This window comes from Pinus tabuliformis, chromosome 6 (genome assembly GCF_031772625.1).
Source record: "Pinus tabuliformis cultivar Carrire ecotype Pingquan chromosome 6, CPIR1, whole genome shotgun sequence".
Lineage (NCBI taxonomy): Eukaryota > Viridiplantae > Streptophyta > Pinopsida > Pinales > Pinaceae > Pinus > Pinus tabuliformis.
In genome coordinates this window covers 562,980,251-562,997,931 of record NC_142292.1, presented here as the reverse complement: position 1 = coordinate 562,997,931, position 17,681 = coordinate 562,980,251, and the positions used below count along the sequence as shown (strand labels likewise).

General features: G+C 37.2%; 1 protein-coding gene across 1 annotated transcript; it reads left to right on the top strand.

Moving 5' to 3' along the window:
- Nucleotides 1-1,426: 1,426 nt before the first annotated feature.
- LOC149259760 (uncharacterized) lies at nt 1,427-2,462 on the top strand. The gene has a single exon (XM_089377087.1). It carries the CDS (start codon nt 1,664-1,666, stop codon nt 2,231-2,233), a length of 570 nt encoding a protein of 189 aa, XP_089233213.1. The 5' UTR covers nt 1,427-1,663; the 3' UTR covers nt 2,234-2,462.
- The last annotated feature ends 15,219 nt before the right edge of the window (nt 2,463-17,681 follow it).

Below are 17,681 nucleotides of genomic sequence, written 5' to 3'. Positions count from 1 at the left end.
CATTTTTCTAGCTAAATACAATTAAAATATTAAGCTAAATTATGAGAGGTAAACTAAAACCAAAATATTAAGTTAAATTGTGAGAGGTGAACTAATTGGTTTTGCTAACTTTGAGGCAGTGTTATGTGAGGTGGTTTGGTCCCGTCAAATCAAGTCCAAAGTTTTATTCTCAAGAGTGTTATTTACTGACTTTTCTGCGGTTAACTCACCGACCATTTACAAAGCTGAAAATAAGTAGTTTGCTACAAGGCATTAAATAAGCGAGCCATGTATATGGTTACTGCCTTGTAAATAAGCGAGCCATGTATATGGTTACTGTTTAATTTTAACTTTGACAAAATAAAAAGATAATCATATACAACTGCCATTCATTTAATACTTTATAACCTACTAAATGTAGTTTGCTGCAAGGCATCAAATAAGCGAGGCATGTATATGGTTACCGTTCAATTTTAACTGTGACACAATAAAAGAATAATCATGTACAACTGCCATTCATTTAATACTTTATAACATACTAAATATTTGTGGCCCCATTTACACATCTATGCTGACATAGCAATTCCTTTAAAGTCCCTATAACATTATAAATATTTGTGGCCGCATTTACCACCGATTCGTCAGAGTGGAGGTCCAGAACCCTCCTTTTGTTTGAACATTCAAATAGCTGTTAAGCAGTCATTTTCGAGTGGGTGCTGAGCAGAGGCCAGAGTCGTGTCGAAGTAGGTCTGTAGGGATTATTGAAGTTCTCCCGAATACAGTAAAGTCGTTAGCATCGTCATCTCGTCGTCTTCCTCCTTTTTCCTATTTACAGATACGTAAATGGGTGTTGCCCAATAATTTTATGTTTTAAGATTCTTATAGGAATTAGTAGTGTAATTTTTATAAATATTTACACGATTTAGAATTATATAAATAAATTAAACACTAGCACGGATTCTTAGTTGTACAAATGATAGAATTCAAACTTATAATTTCAACACATATTTACACAATTTACAGAAAAACGTCTAAAAAAAGATCGGGGAAAACTCCAAATCTTGAAATAGTTACAATCAGGCCATTAAATATAAACGTAAATGCACAGCGAAAGCTCCCAATTATATGATTAATGAGATGCCACTTACGTAACGCCTGCCCTACCTTCACGTGAAGCAGCAGGAAACAGAACTCTGGTGTCCGCTAATGTCATATTCATTCATGGCATCTTCATGTATTTGATAATATCAGCATAATCATTCATGGCATCTTCATATATTTGGAAGTGTCATCAGATTCTGATTCACATCGTTCCTTTTCTTCTTGTCCCCTCCAAGGTTACAATGTCTGCAATCAATCAGATACAACAGCCCACAACCATTGGAATTCCTGTCATATACGAACCATAGCATCATATCGCAAGAAAAAATTGTAGAAAGGACTGCGACGGTACAATTACAGGCCGGTCCTCTTTCAGATTTTACTATAGTGTTTACAGAATATATTCACACTCAATCAGATCCTATCCTGGTAAACTCCCAACCTTCTCGAGCAATTGATAACATATATAAATCTCCACCGTTCGATAACCCTAGTGAAGATATCACTCAGGTATGTTTGGGAAGTTTATTTCCCTTTAGCTGGACGTGTCAGAATATAAATAACTGATCGATCGCTGCATAAAATGGCCAATGGAACTCTGCTTATTTCTGCTAACTCTCCATTCCGGTCCATTAGGTCTTCGGTTGTGAATTTGCAATTTAGGTCATATAACATGATTAAGGGGAGTACTGACCGTCATCCATTATCTCACCTGGATTCAATAGTGGTGATGAATTCGCCACAGAGATCAAGACCCATGGGGAAGAAGAGCTCCGTTTCACGGGAAAGTAAGGTACAGTGTCGATCCTCTGATGATGAGCTTCCTGTAATGAGATTGTTTCGGAAGTTCGTAACAACATCAGGAGTATTAGTGGAATGTACCCACCTTGGCTGCAAGCCGGTATTTGAGGAGGAGGATTCAAAGTGCCAGGTGCCTTATGAGTGGCCTTCTTTCGAGAATATAATGAGCCATATCCTGCAAAAGGAGTACACCGTCTTCGGATGGGAATTAGAAAGTGGAGGCCTCGCAGAAAAGGGTAGTGACGTGAAGGGTATCGAGCCGATTATGGAGCAAACTGGAGAAGAAGAGGTAGTTAATGTTGCGGGGATGTATGCTTCCTTTCTGTGGGCGACAGAAGAAAGTCATGATTAGGAGGCGCAAGAAACTTCACATTATATTACATGTGTGCATTAAACATCATATATCTATGTATATTCCTCGTCCCTACTGTGTTATTTTGTTTTCCTGTGTACTACGCTCCACCCCGTAGAAATTCAATGATGGTATTTGTATATTATTAGCTGCACTACTTTTTGGAGAACTTTTCATGATTTGGATATTTGTGCAAAACCTTTTAAATATCGTGTATTGGATTTTTTCATTGAAATTTTAGTGAGCTGGATATTTGCGAAAAACTTTTTGAATATCTTGTTTCGCAGTTTTATCATGTCTATAATTCTTGCCCGACTTTAATTCTTATTTTGTTATTGGATTAGTATTTTATTACATCAATAGCAGTAAAAATTATAATTATAATTATAAATTTATTTATCTTGCAATTTTATTAGGTCTAAAATTCTTACCTGACTTCAATTTATATTTTTTTATTGGATTAGTATTATATACAAGTTGTATTGTTTATAAATTTACAGTGATTTACTATAGTATATTGTTTTTAATCGAGTTTATTAAATTGTATATTATTGTCAATTCTATTATTTTAGGAGGTGATTGAGAGAAATGAATAGGATCTTTTCTATTTAGATTCAGTTCATTTGAATAAAATCTAATATAATGATTTTGAGTGTTGTTTTTAAAAATAAATAATCCTTAATCACCTTATTCCTCATATAAAATATAAAAATATTTTTCAATTAACACACGTAATATAGTAAAATATATAATTTAACATTTAAATAACTAAAACATATATATTGCTCCTATTAATTAATGATTCCTATTTTATAAGATTTCTATAATTTAATAAATTTAAAATTAAAATTAATTAAAATCTATATCATCTTGGGTAAATTATTTCACTGAAACTAAATACGATTTTATATATATAAACGTGGAGACTTACAACACATCAATAGTAACTATATAAAAAAAATCATAATAAAATATAAGGTTGTTCAAAGGTTAGCTTTAGGTTTTTATAGATATAAAATGTGAAAGTCAATTAAGAACGATGCGCCATCATCACAGTCTTGAAATATTTGGAAATAATGAAGTCACGATGGTTGGAGTTAATGTTTTAATCATATGTAGACACTCCTCGAAGTTACTCGTTTCTCCCAGGTTTTCCAGAACATGATAGAGCTCCGCAACTACGACTTGTCTATCATTATACGTAACATGGCAGGTGTTGGACTCCATGATTTTACAAAGCCGATGAACCCATCCCTGGTTGGAGTCTTCATCCTCCATCCCTGTTTGGAGTCTGCATCCTCCATCATGAGATCCATAGCCTTGCACTTGAGGGAGCTCATGACGAAGTTCAACTCTGACTTTGATATTTTCCCATCACTATTGTTGTCGAACTTTCAGAAGCAGCTTGCTATCAATCATGACTTGAACGAAAGAAAATCGGTTTCGTCTTACACAAATATAATGAGGTTTATACGGATGATTTATTTTGTAATGGGTTCTAGATTTTTCATTCTTAAAATAATAAAAATGTATGAATGAACTATATTCAATAATTTAAAAATATTTTTCATTCGAATGAAATCAAGAGATTATAAATTGTTTTCCTGTTTCAATATTTATGAAAATGAGTATTTACTTTTATAAATGAACTATATTCAATAATTTAAAAATACTTTTTATTCGAATGAAATCATAAGATTATAAATTGTTTTCCTGTTTCAATATTTATGAGAATGAGTATTTAATTTTATTAATGAACTATATTCAATAATTTAAACATATTTTTCATTCGAATGAAATCAAGAGATTTTAAATGAGATTATAAATTGTTTTCCTGTTTTAATATTTATGAAAATGAGTATTTAATTGTATGAATGAATTATATTTAATAATTAAAAAATATTTTTCATTTTGATGAAATGAAGAGATTATAAATTGTTTTCTTGTTTCAATATTTATGAGAATAATTTTTTATATAAATTAAATGTAATTAAAGTGTTTGGATGGCTATTTATGTTTATTTAGTTAATTAATATTAAATATAATTGTTTTTAGTTATTACTAACATAGATTCATCTTAATTCTAGTTTTACCAATAGCTAAAAGGGATCAAATCTCCCATGATCTTATTTGTATGGATCTACCAATCACCAAGAGGGATTAAATATCACAAAATGCAAACCTATTTCCAAGAGAAAAACTTTAGGAAATGTTTGCACCTTTAGAGATTTGACTACTCTTGGCTCTCAGTACATCCAAAGTTAAGATTAATTTATGCTAGTTTCGAGTACACTCATAAAATGTTTTAGCTATACCTTTCTTTTTTGTTAAGTTAAAAAACTTGTATCTCATAAGAAAACAAGGTTAAATAACTTTCCATATAGATCCCATCCAATAATGCGTACCAAAAAAGTGAAAAATCCTAGAAACCATAAAGCAGAATGCTCAATTCAGTTCATTAAAGCATAATACCATAGTTGTAATACTAGCCATTTCCACCATAGGTACATAAAGGACAATATGAAACCAGACCCACTAAAAACATCTCTTCCAAAGCTGTAACAACCCTCGCGAAAATTCCATGTAATAAAAGTTAAAAACAATAACTATAGATGACGGGACACTTATTCCAAGCTTAATGTTGGGAAAAATCCTAGAGATGGTGATCAATTGTGATTTTTTATGGCTAAGGAAATTGGAAAAAGCAATGGCTAAGGCTTTGGAAAGGAACAATGACATTTTGACACATTTATTTATAAAAATAATCGAAATTAGAAGAAAAACGAGGCGAAAGGTCACAGGTTCCATGTGAGGAAGAAAATGAAGGAAAATAATGGAAAATGAAGAAAACAAAGGTCTCATTCATAAAAAGACTTCTAAGGATCAGTTGGTAATCTCTTGTCAGTTCAATGTTGAAGCTCTCTTCTATTCTCTCTCTCTCTCTCATACTCTTGGAGACTTAGAGTTTTCTTGGAGCACTCTTGGAGGGTGTGACATACTTGGATTTTTTGGGCAAGAAGGCGAAGGAAGAGAAAGAAAGTGAAAGAGGGCGGTAGGATCAACAACTACATCATTTTTTCTTGAAGGTATCAAGTTGCATGTATGTTTTCTTCACTAGTTTTGGCTTGCATGACACATGCATGTGGTTTCCTAGCTGTGATCTATCATTGACATGGAGGATTTCCTGGATTGACAGTGTATTTCCCACCCTTTCCATTTCCTGGATAACCATAGTGATTATGGGTTTACTTTCATTGTTTGTTTTTCGTTGGTTCTCATGTTTCCTTAGCTTGGGTTGAGTTACTAGTTCTTGGAGCCTTGGTTGGAAAAATACTCTACAGCCGTGTAACAACTTGGGCTGAGTTACTAATCCCGTAGCCTTGGTTGGACAAATGCTCTGGAGCCCTTGGTGGGTTGAGTTACTAGTATTGGAGCCTTGGTTTAACAAATGCTCTGGAACCTGATGACAACTGTGGGTTGAGTTATTAGTCTTGGAGCCTTGGTTGGAACAAATACTCTAGAGCCCTGGATGGCTGGGATAGAGATCAATTAGATGATGGTTTTGTGATGTCCGTAAGTGAGGTGGAATCATTGTTTGATGGGTTGAGGTGGATGGCCTATGGAAACCTTGGATGAGTTTTGATTGATGTGTTCTATGTGATCCCACATTCATGATTGGAATATAGTACGAGGGTGAATGGTTGAAGAGAGCTTTGGCTTAGACATTCTATAGTCTGGTGGAACGTGGAAGTCTCATCTTGGGTTTGGATTTTGCATCATTAATGAAAGGATATTTCTCCTTATATTTCTATGATCATTTTGATGGATTATATGTCGTCTATATGGTTGTACTTTCATGATTATTTATGTCCCTATTATGTTGGTTATGTATGTGTTTTATGATGTCATCCATGTATGGATTTCCTCATGTTTTTACTTGTAATTGAATGATCAAATGTATCTATGACCTAATGGATGGAATGGTAGTTGATGTGTTCATGCATCAATGGTTTTTAGCGATTCTCAGCTAAGTATGAGACCCCTATGCTCAAACCTGTTAATTACACCTATAGATTACACATTTGCAATATGTTTGACAAAATGCCTATCAGGGTTAGCAGGGATCCAGTCAAGGTCTTGAACAAGTATTTTCTTTAGTACTGTCATTTCCATGTTATTTTACCGAGTTGAAGAGATGGTTCAATTTTCGGCAGTGACCTAGGCTCTCGGCCTGAAAAAATGGCTCAAATCCCAAAGTCACTTACATAGGACTAATAGTTTTGGTCTCTGGTCATTGGTAAGGAAGCCTGTGAGGTCGACTTCGATTTGATGGTCACACTCATGCCTATAGCATGGGAGCGACTAAGCCTCAAATTGTCCAAAAGCTCAGTAGGACCCCAAGACAAGTTGTCTAAAGTATTGGATTGGTTCTTGAGGGTCTTGTAGTTGATAATTAATGTTTGTATGGTCTGTTTATGTCAGTTTAACTTCCTTAACATGGCTTAGGAGGTTGAATCATATCATAGTGGCCTCTTGTCGCATGTTTACGCCGGTTGGCCAGTTTCTTGGGTAGATGTGGGAGGAGGGTGTTACAGAGTGGTATCAGAGCATGGTTCACCCCTCGAACTAGATGGGCTATGTGTTGGTAATGCATGCATGTCAGTTGCATGTGTGCCTCTCACCCTTGCATTCCATGTGCTTGTTTAATTTTCATGATGTTGTTCATGGTTCTAGTGATGTCGTCGTGTGAAATTTGAGGTGTGATTGTGGAATGCATCATTGTGAGTGTATAATTGGTTACATGTCGATTTATGTCTCTTACACGTATTGTTGCAATATGTTTGATTACATTCTTGTATGCTTGGTTACATGTATTATTCTTGCAGGTTTGATTTCAAGTATTGCTCATTCATGCTTGGTCATATGTGTTTATGCATATGTGTGGATGGTTAAGCATCACTTAAGCATGTTCATGTTTTCATGTGATCAAGTGTATAGTAACGTAATGATAGTGGTTGTCATGCATGAGGTCATGGTCTGTGTTGTTGTTGAGGTCATGCATTGATGACTGGACCCTAGCTAGAATGGTAGTTGCATGGTCATATGTTTATGTTATATATTTCTATATGTTGTTATGATTATGTTATGCATGTATCACGTTGATTTGCAGATCTTGTAGACAAGGTATCATCCTCGAGCTATACTAAGTTATGCTAGTTTATTGTGATTTGGTTTAGCTGACATAATACACCTTATAGGAAGAAATATCAAATGTCTAGAAAGATGGTTGACTACAAAGACTTTCCCTATGAATATGAAGAGTAGTATGGTGTTGGGAACTCTTTCGACTTGGCAGTGACACTGAGAAACTTAAAGGAAGAGATAAGGATTTGTAAAGTAGATAATGACATAATTATACAAGCACAGGAAAAGTTAGCAGAGGTAAATGCAGTCATGCTTCAAAACTTGATAGATTTGTAGTGACAGGGACTGCTTCAGATCAACCATGAGTAGGAGGATAGAACTAATGGTGCATGTGGTAGTTGGTCACATGTTTGTCACAAATCATATAGATATGACACAATTAGAGATGATATATTGTCGGATACTCTAGACAGGAGAGGGAATAGACCTAGGTATGATTCTAGTTCTGATTCAGATAAGCACGATGGTCGTCATCGGTATGATCCTTATAGGAGGAGTGATAGGGGATATTTTCTGAATGAATTGAAGAAAGCAAAGCCACCAAGATTTGACGAGGAGATGAAGAAACCACATGATGTAGAGGCATGGTTTCTTGGAATGAGGAAATTCTTCAGGTTGTATGACTATTCAGAGAACATGAAAGCTAAAGTGGATACGTTCAATATCAAAGGTAAAGCATACATTTGGTGGGAAGACGTGAAGAATGGCAGATGTATTCATGAGGACTATTTGTCTTGGAGTGAGTTTAAGTGATTATTCAAGAAGAATTATTTGTTAGAAAGATACTTTGATGATAGGGCAAAGGAATTTTATGAGCTAAAGATGGGATTTATGATAGATGATGAGTACACTAGCAAGTTCTTGGAGTTACTGAGGTATGTTCCTTATCTCACAAAGGAAAATTCCAAGATTCATAGATTCATTAGTGGGTTACCGGTTGCATTTAAAGATAGAATTTCGTTCAATGAGACTAGATAATTGGAGGAGGCCATTTGGAAGCTAAGGAATTGTTATGAAAAATCGAAGCACATAACCGAGACTAAGCCAGACTCGAGAGGTAATGCAAAGAAAAAAGGAAAATGGGACAAAAAGAGAGAAAAGCCTTAGGATACAGGTAACAAGGAGAATGTATCACCACCTAAGAGGTTCAATGCATCAGACAGAGGATGGGAACACCAATATGAGGAACAAAATAAGGAGCCTACGTGGTGTTAGACTTGTCGAGGAGATCATTGCATGAGAGGTTGTCCACAATACCAGAGTGGTAGGCCTAAGATATACAGTGCGCAGGAGGCACAGACTATTGGAGATGTTGGTTAGAGTATTCCACGTATATATGCAAGCATTGGATAACAAACAGACAAAGCATCAAGAATCTATCATTGAAATGGATAATAAGCATTGTGATCAAGTTATTTCTATTTTAGTTGACCCTCGATCTAATTATAGCTATGCTAGTTCTGACTTGGTGGATAAGTGTGGTTTGAGTAAGGAATTGCATGCAGAGTCTTGGTTAGTTCATTTGGCTACATGTACGAAGAAACAAGTTCACCATTGGGTAAGAGTTTGTTCATTTGACTTGAATGGTATGCCTACTGCAACACATTTGAATGTATTACCATTGGGTTCATACAATATGCTATTGGGTATGGACTGGTTGTATCTTCATAGAACTAAGGTGGATTGTTATGATAAAGCCATTGAGTGTGTTGATGACAATTGGGAACCAAGAGTCTTACAGGGTAAGAAGAAAGCTACATCAGTTAGGATGGTGACAACTATGAAAGAAAAGTGTAGCTGCAAGAAAGGGTGTAAGTTATTCAAAATGCACATTTCTAGTGATAAAGGTAAGGAAGTTGAGGATATGGATCTGCTGAGAAGGCACCCAGTTTTATAGAAATTCAAGGATGTATTTCCTAAGGACATTATAGAGTTTCCACCTCACAAGGAGGTAGACTTTCCTATTGAGTTAGTGCCAGGGGCAGCTCCAACATCAAAAGAAACTTATAGGATGAGCACACCTCAGTTGGTTGAGTTAAAGTTGCAGTTGAAGAAAATTTTGGACAAGAGATACATTAGGCCAAGTGTGTCACCATGGGGTGCACTAGTATTGTTTATGAAGAAGAAATATGGTACTCTTAGATTATGCATTGATTAAAGGTAGTTGAACAAAGTTACCATCAAGAATAGGTACCTTTTGCCGAGGATTGATGACTTGTTCGACCAGCTGAATGGAGAAACAATGTTCTCGAAGATTGATCTGAGATTTGGATACCATAAGGTATGCATCAAAGAGGAGGACATTTACAAGACCACGTTCAGGACTAGGAATGGGCATTATGAATTCATTGTTGTTCCATTTGGTTAAACTAATGCTCAAACTACATTTATGTGTTTGATGAATAGTGTTTTACGTCCATGTTTGGATAAGTTTGTTATTGTGTTCACTGATGATATAATGGTATATTATAAAAATGAGGAAGAGCATGCTGAACATTTAGCAATAGTGTTGAGGTTATTGAGAGAGCATTAGTTGTATGCTAAGCTCAACAAGTGTAGTTTGTTTTAGACTAAGGTACACTACACGAGGCTTGTTGTCTCCAAGGAGGGCATTGTAATAGATCCAGAAAAGATAAGATCCATCATGGAGTGGGTAGCTCCTAAGAATGTAGATGAGGTGAGATCTTTCATGGGTTTGGCAGGCTACTGTAGGAGGTTCATCAAGAACTTCTCACAGATTGCTTATCCTACCATATCATTGCAAAGGAAAGGTAAGAAGTTTGAATGGGCTGAGGAGTGTGAGGCTAGCTTTGAGCAACTCAAGAAGTTGGTGACACATGCACTAGTGCTACATATTGAATATCCAGACAAAGAGTTTGTGGCATGCAAAGATGCTTTCAAGAAAGGGCTTGGTGGAATCATTATGCAGGATGGACAAGTGGTATTTTATGACTCCCAAAAACTAAATGAGCATGAGAAGAACTACCCGACATATGATTTTGAGTTAGCAATGATGATACATGCATTGAAGATGTGGAGACACTATCTTCTTGGAAGGATATTTGTACTTATGAGTGACCACATTGGGTTGAGGTATTTGTTTGACCAGCTGAATCTGAACGCCAGGCAAGCTAGATAGTTGGCCACGATCAACAAGTTTGATTTCGAGATTAGGTACATCAAAGGTAAAGAGAACAGGGTGGAATATGCTCTCAACAGACGTGTACAGGTAAATCTCTTGGTAACTGTGAGCTCCTATGGCATGAGCTTACAGGATAGGATCTTGCATGCACGTTAGGAGGATGTCAGGTATATGGAGATTGTGCATAGGTTTCAGTAGTATGCTGGTACAGGTACATGTATCTAGGTAGTGGTATAGGTACAGGTGGAAATACAGGTATAAGAACGGGTACATGTACAGGTGCAGGTGCACAGGGTATGGATTATTGTCTTACGATAGATGGTTTGGTCAAGTTCCGAGACAAGATATATGTATCAGATAACAATGAACTCAAGAAGGTGATGTTGAGAGAGTTTCATACGAAACTTTCTTTAGGTCACCCAGGTTATCGGAAGACATTAACTCCAGTGAATAAATTTTATTATTGGCCAAATCTGAAGAGGAATGTAGTAGAGTTTGTGGCTATATGTTTTGATTATCAGTGAGTGAAAGCATAATGTAAGCATCGAGGTGGACTGCCATAATCGATCGTGATTCCAGAGTGGAAATGGGAGGTCATTTCCATGGACTTCAGCATAGGGTTGTGGAAGACAGTAAGACAACATGATTCCATTATGGTCATTGTGGACAGATTGACAAAGGTTCAACACTTCATTCTAGTTAAGTCTACATTATTAGCTAGAGATGTACCACAAGTATTCATTAGAGTTGTGGTCAGATTACATGGTGTTCCAAAGAAGATTGTGTCAGGCGGGGATTGTTAGAGCCTAAATCTGCCTTAGGCTGAAGGAAGGCAAAATTCAGGGTAACCACAGTCTGGTAGCTAGCCCTACCAGAACAGGAGAGGGCTCTCTCCGGGTCACGCTCAGTGAAGAATAAACAAATAGGGTCTGAGAATGACTTTAAAATGGATACTGATTTTAGGCTAGTAAATAGATATGAAAAAAGGTGATTTTTGAATGACTGAATTTTCTGGGTTGCGTGGGACCAAAGGACTGCATGAGCTGGGAAATTAAATCGAAGACACAGAATAGTTCATGAGGCAAGATAGGCAGGAAGTTCAGCAATCAAATTTAAATAATATGGAGTGGAAAGACTGCTGAGAAATCTGAGAAGGGCATACACATGAATCCTTTTCAGACAAAAGAAGAAACATAGAGGATGAATGTTTTCCAAGGCAGAGCAATAAATTTGGATTCTACCTTTCCTACTTAAAAAACATTCAACTGGAAATGAATATGAATGAACTGAAAAACATTACAAGTTACATATGAAATAGAGAAGAAACATATTGCTAAACTCACACCACAGGGATCTCATGAATCAGAGCTGCATCATTCTATTAATCTCCAAGCCAAAACTGTACAATGAAAATGCTGGGTTTTTCTCCACGCTATTCCCATAAACTCCAACCCTTTACAAAATGACTCTCAATACAATAAATAAGCTTTCCATGTGAAGTTCGATCAACCCAGGCAATGAAGAGCCAACCATCAGCAGTTACATTTAATTTTCTATGAAGACCAATTAGAAAAAAGCAAATATGAGCATAGATTTTGTGGGTGGATTTTCGCCTTCATTTGGCCACTTGGATAGAAGCCAAAAATGCTTTTTAAACTTTTCCTTTGATGCCGGGAAAAATTTATTATAAATGAGTGAGCCCACTTGGAGAAAATTTTGAATCAAAATTTCGCGAAGCAGGAGCGATTTTGGCCTTTGGGTCATTCTGCGTCGCGCCAAAAACTGTATGTGTCGCGCTACTTTGGAGCTGGTTTTGAGGCACTTCTTGAAGTCAAAATTGAGCCTAAGTGTGCTTGCTGGAAAGACCTGCTTGTCTACCTTCCAACCCAAGTGGAATTTCTAAATTTGGTGCCCATTTGCACCTCCAAAACTGCAATCTCCCAGGACTGCTTCCTGTGTGTCAAAATAGGGGCAGAGAGGTCATTTTTTGGGTTTTTTTGACATCCTGAGGACTCAAAACTTGCCCAAACTTCTTGGCCATGCACCAAAAGTCATGATTTTCCTTGGAAAATCCAAAACTATAGACGTTTTTTCATTTGGAGCCTCCTATTGTAAGCGCGCGCCACGTGGCGCAGCGCACAGGGAGAAAAACCCTGTTTTTTGCACAAAAATTTCCAAAAATACCAAAAATGCCCCAAATTTCTTGAAATTTGGGCTGGAGCTTCTTCATTAAGTGTTATGGTGGGTGAAGGATTGCCTCGGCCAATATCCAGAGTTGATCATGCTCTTTTCCCCTCTTTTTACTTTTTGATGCCTTCTTGGTGCATGCAGTTCAGTGGTGGAAATGACTATCTTGTTCATATGATGTTTCAGTGTCTGTATCCATAATGTCCATGCAAGGTGTATGTTTAGCAACTTGTTGAAAAAGAGAATTTGGTACCCTTTATTTCAATGCCAAATATGTGCCAAGTAGGAAGGGACTGTGATGAATAGGGACAGTGGGTATAGTGGAGTGTGGGAAAAATGTGGTTTAATCAAGTGAAGGTGAGGACAGTCACTTTACTATGTTTGGGAATTGAGATTTGAGGATTTTACAAGTGAAATGAGAGAAGGAGAGTGATAGGGAATGGTAGGGTTTAGGAATAGGGATAATAGAACTTAGGAATAAGTGACTTGGGAATTGGGAGCATGGGCTTAGTGAATTTTGGGGGTATGTTAACTTGGGGAATAAGGGAAGTAAGGAGAGCATGGGATTAGGGAGTGATGAGGTGAGGGGATACTTAGTTGCAACACAAAACCCTAACAACAATCGCCTTGGCAAATTTTGAAGAGATAGGGTTTGTTTTCTTTAACACACTTCACCATTCATCAAACACCATCAACAACCATCAATCTTGGCTGAAAAACCATGAGAGAAGTTCAACCTACTTTTACCAATGACAATCCATGCATTTTGGGGAAATATTGGAGCAAATTTTTAAAAAAAATCAGCCTTGGCAGCTCTATGCGCCGTGCCTTCCCTGTGCACCGCGCCAATGTAAATTTACACTGGAAATTTTCTCCGAGTGCGCCGTGCCTCCCCTGTGTGCCATGCATTTTTCCAAGTGAATTTTGGAGGCCTTCCCGGTGTCCAACTTGGCTACAGGATAGCGCTTTGGAAAGGTATTTGAGTCTACCTTCCAATCCTACTAGAATTTTTCAATTTGGAGTTCATTTGCCCTGTCAAAAGTCAAATCTCCCAAGACTGGTCAAAATGTGCCAAATGAGGTTGCCTCAAGGCAGAGTGTTGTTACAGTCAACTTTTGAATGCCTTTCGCGACTCCAAATTGAGCTCATGATAGCTCATTGGAAAGATATTCGTGTCTAGTTATCATTTGACTTATCAAGAAAATCATTTGGCCAACCAAGCTAGGAGAAAACTTGATTTTCCCAAGGTCACTTCAAAGGTGCATCAATTCTCCCGAGGCAATTGTATTTTTGACATTTCTCTAAAACCATGACACTTGTGTAAAAAGTGAAGGCATTTTTTCTTCCTTGGCTTATTTTGGGAAAAAAAATCTCTCAATTTTCCCAAATTCATCTTTTATTGCTCAAAAATATCATTGGAGTAAAACCTATCCCGATGTGTGGAACAAGAGATTTGTCGAAATGAAGCGAAATGAAGGGGATAAGTGGCTTCTAAATTCTTGGGAAAATTCTTGGAAGTAGGGAGGGATGTTAAGAAGCAGGGGAAAGTGGAATTTCAAAGATTGAGTGAGGGGAAGGGGTCCAAAAAGGCAAAACACAGGTCCAACCTAGAAAATTGCCATGTTGTAGCAAGAAACTAGGGTTTGTGCGAAAATGAGGAATTTGGGGGATCTCAGTGATGGGAAGTGTTTTATAAGGTACTTTAAGGATAAGGGAAGGTGTATGAACATCAAGATACAAGCTTTGCCGATGATTTTACCGTCCAAGAGAAATTGCCTTCAAAACCCTAGGAGAGGGAAATGACCTTACCTAGGCGCAACTGAAGCATGAACAAGGTGTAAAATGACCCAGTGGAACTTGACATGATAATGAAAACCCTCTGAATGATGGTACACCCAGCTGAACGGTGACATGGACCGACATTTAGAAACTTTGACTGGAATAAAAGCAAACCCTAGATCTAATGCCTAGTGACCAAATTTTGCTTGAAGACTTACTGAAATGACAAAATTTGACCTTGACACTCTGAGACCACTTTGTAAGAGCATATTTGATCACTAGAGGAAGGCTGCAAAGACTGAAACTAACATTGGCTCCAATGGGGATGGTAGCTCCAGCTCCTTGGAGGTGCCAAGAACTGCAGATCTTTGGGTGAGCAGACAGTGCCTTTGTCCATTGGGCTATGGAGTCAAAACACGGAAACTGACATTATGCAGATGGACTCTGACTGAAGACTCAAACTGAAAACCATAATAAAACCAGACATGACTAAATCCTAACTAAGAAACTGGAAAGATGCTCATATTTGAGCTTATTCAGCAAACCTACCCTAATTACTCTTTCCACCACCCGATCAAGTGAGTTGGAACAGCCAATGCAACTAGGTAAGTATCATGGCTGATATTTGATTTCTTCCCAAATGCTTTCTGATGCGCAGGAAAAGGGAAGAATCGAAAGGCAACTCCCATGGAAACTTGGAATCAAGTTCACTGTTGACAAACTTACAAAGCATGAATTGGCTGGATGACTTCAAGAATATTGCAAAAGGATCTTCATAAGCATCTCCATTGATTTCCATTAACACATTACTGTTCTGGTCCAAGTAATCTTCATAGCTGGATATTAAAATTTTCCTCACATCTGTGCTGTCTTTCTTTGGTGATAGCAGTAGGCTGTCAAAAGGATCCTGAATTTCGTGAAGAACCAAACTCTGTTGCTGATTCCAAATAGAACCAAAGCCTCCTTTATCAATCTCCTCATATGACTGCAAACTTTGATCTGAGCTTTGTAATGAAAAATCCGTTAAACAAGACAATGAAGGTGGCCTTGGAATCATATTATTATCAACATTCTCTTTTGTCACATGGTTGGCTGATGGAGAAGAATTTTTACAGCAAACAGAATCTAACACATGAGCAAAAGGATCATCAAAAACTTGAGGGGACTGCTGCGATGTATCTATTGAAACTATATGACATCCTAGTGGCGGTTCATCTTTTTCTTTAGAGATATTACGAAGATTTTGCCTTATAAACTGAAATTTTTCGAAACAAAAGGGTATGGAATCCTCTTGCATCATTAGGTCATGTACTTTGGCTGCCACACCTTCATCTGTAATCTAACCTTCAATTGTGTTTGGTGGCTACGAATCTGGTGCTAGAGAGGGTTTTATAACCAAAATGATTTCGTCAATAATTTCAGGGGAAGATTTCTTATTAACAACTTGCTCAAGAATTTCGCCATCGGTCTCATCCTCAATATTAGAATTGAGAGATTGTTGATTTCCTATAGGCTGCTCATTTGAAGATTTACTATGAAATTTACCTCTCAAAAACTGAAATGATTCAAAACAGAAAAGTAAGGAATCTTCTTGTATCATGTGATCGCATGTGCCAGCTTCCAAGTCCTCATCCGCAACTTGACAACTAATGGCATTTGGGGGCTGCAAATCTGAATATGAGAAGTCCGCACTGAGTTTTCATCGCCCTCAAGAGGCTCCAAATCAAGACTAGTCGACAGCTGATTTTTTATTGCACGGAAATTGTCTCTAATGAACTGACATGAATCAAAGCAAAAAGGTAAAGATCCTTCACCTACTTCCCAATTTGCTGCACTTTCCTCATGATTGTCATAGCTGATATGCATTGGTTGGTCACTGTAGTCGAGCTGCTGTAAGTGAACTTCCTCATCCCATAAACTGGCTGCTGGTTTTTCTACAAGATTAGCTTCTGTTTGGAGAACATAATCATCATCATCATACTGATCAAACTGAGGAAAATCGTTAGTATAAAACACATCATCAAGCATACATGTCATATCAACACGTCTTTCTTCCTAAAGATGATCTACAAAACAATCCTTATGACAACTGAGATAAGAAACAATATGTTTTGGATCAGCCACTTGTTCATGAACGTCATTTTCATTTTTTGCAGTCATTTTCCGCACCATCTCTTCTAATGCACTCACCAAAATGTCAAGCTTTTCCTCTGAAGGTGTAGTTTTCTCTGGATCCACGTTTTTCATCTCTTCTTCTTTCAACCTTGCCCTTCTGATCAGTAAATGAGCCTCTACATTTACTACATTGTTCTGCATCTCTTCAAGTGTTGCGACATTCTTTTCTCTCAACTGAAACTCCATTTCCGGATCAAAGGCACCCAGGTAGTGAAAGAGAGTAGATCTAGGATGGGGTCTTATATCAACTGGCATTGAATAATAAACTTGATTAAATATGGCTGAAAACTGTTGTACTCTCTCCCCTGGCAGTCTTTTCAGCTGATTATACTCTTCTACGATAAGGAAAAGGTTCTGTCCAATCCTCCACTTATCAAGAAATTTTTTGATGAACTGTTGTAAATCTGTGATGCTCGCATCAGGCAGGGCTTTGAACCAACTCTTGACTTTGCCTCGCAAGGAAAGAGCAAAAATCCTTATACTGACATCTTCTTCATCAATTTCAAAAAGGTCTAGAAAAGTCTCAACATTCTACACATGTTGCTCAACATTGACATTCTTACATTCACCGTCAAATCTTGGCAAGTATAGATCATAGTTTTTGGGGAAAGCATGAAGAACAGAAGGTAAAACAAGAGGTTTATACCTATCTGGGATTATAACAGCTGTAGGAATATATACAAGAGTTATAGGATCAGTTTTTTTTTCTTTAGGCTCATCACTTTGCAGAGAATCATCATAAGATGTAGGAAAAGTAAGGAGGCTAGGATCAAAGGGAAACTTAGTATTTATGCTTTTTGAATGGGTCGATTGAACATTTTGATCACCTTTATCATACAACAAGTTCTGAAAAACTTTCAGGATAGCTTCAAGGATAACAAAGAAGTAATTCACAAGAAAGCAGAGTAGAACCTGAATACCATTCCACTTTGGATACCTGAACTTTATGTAAGATCCTTC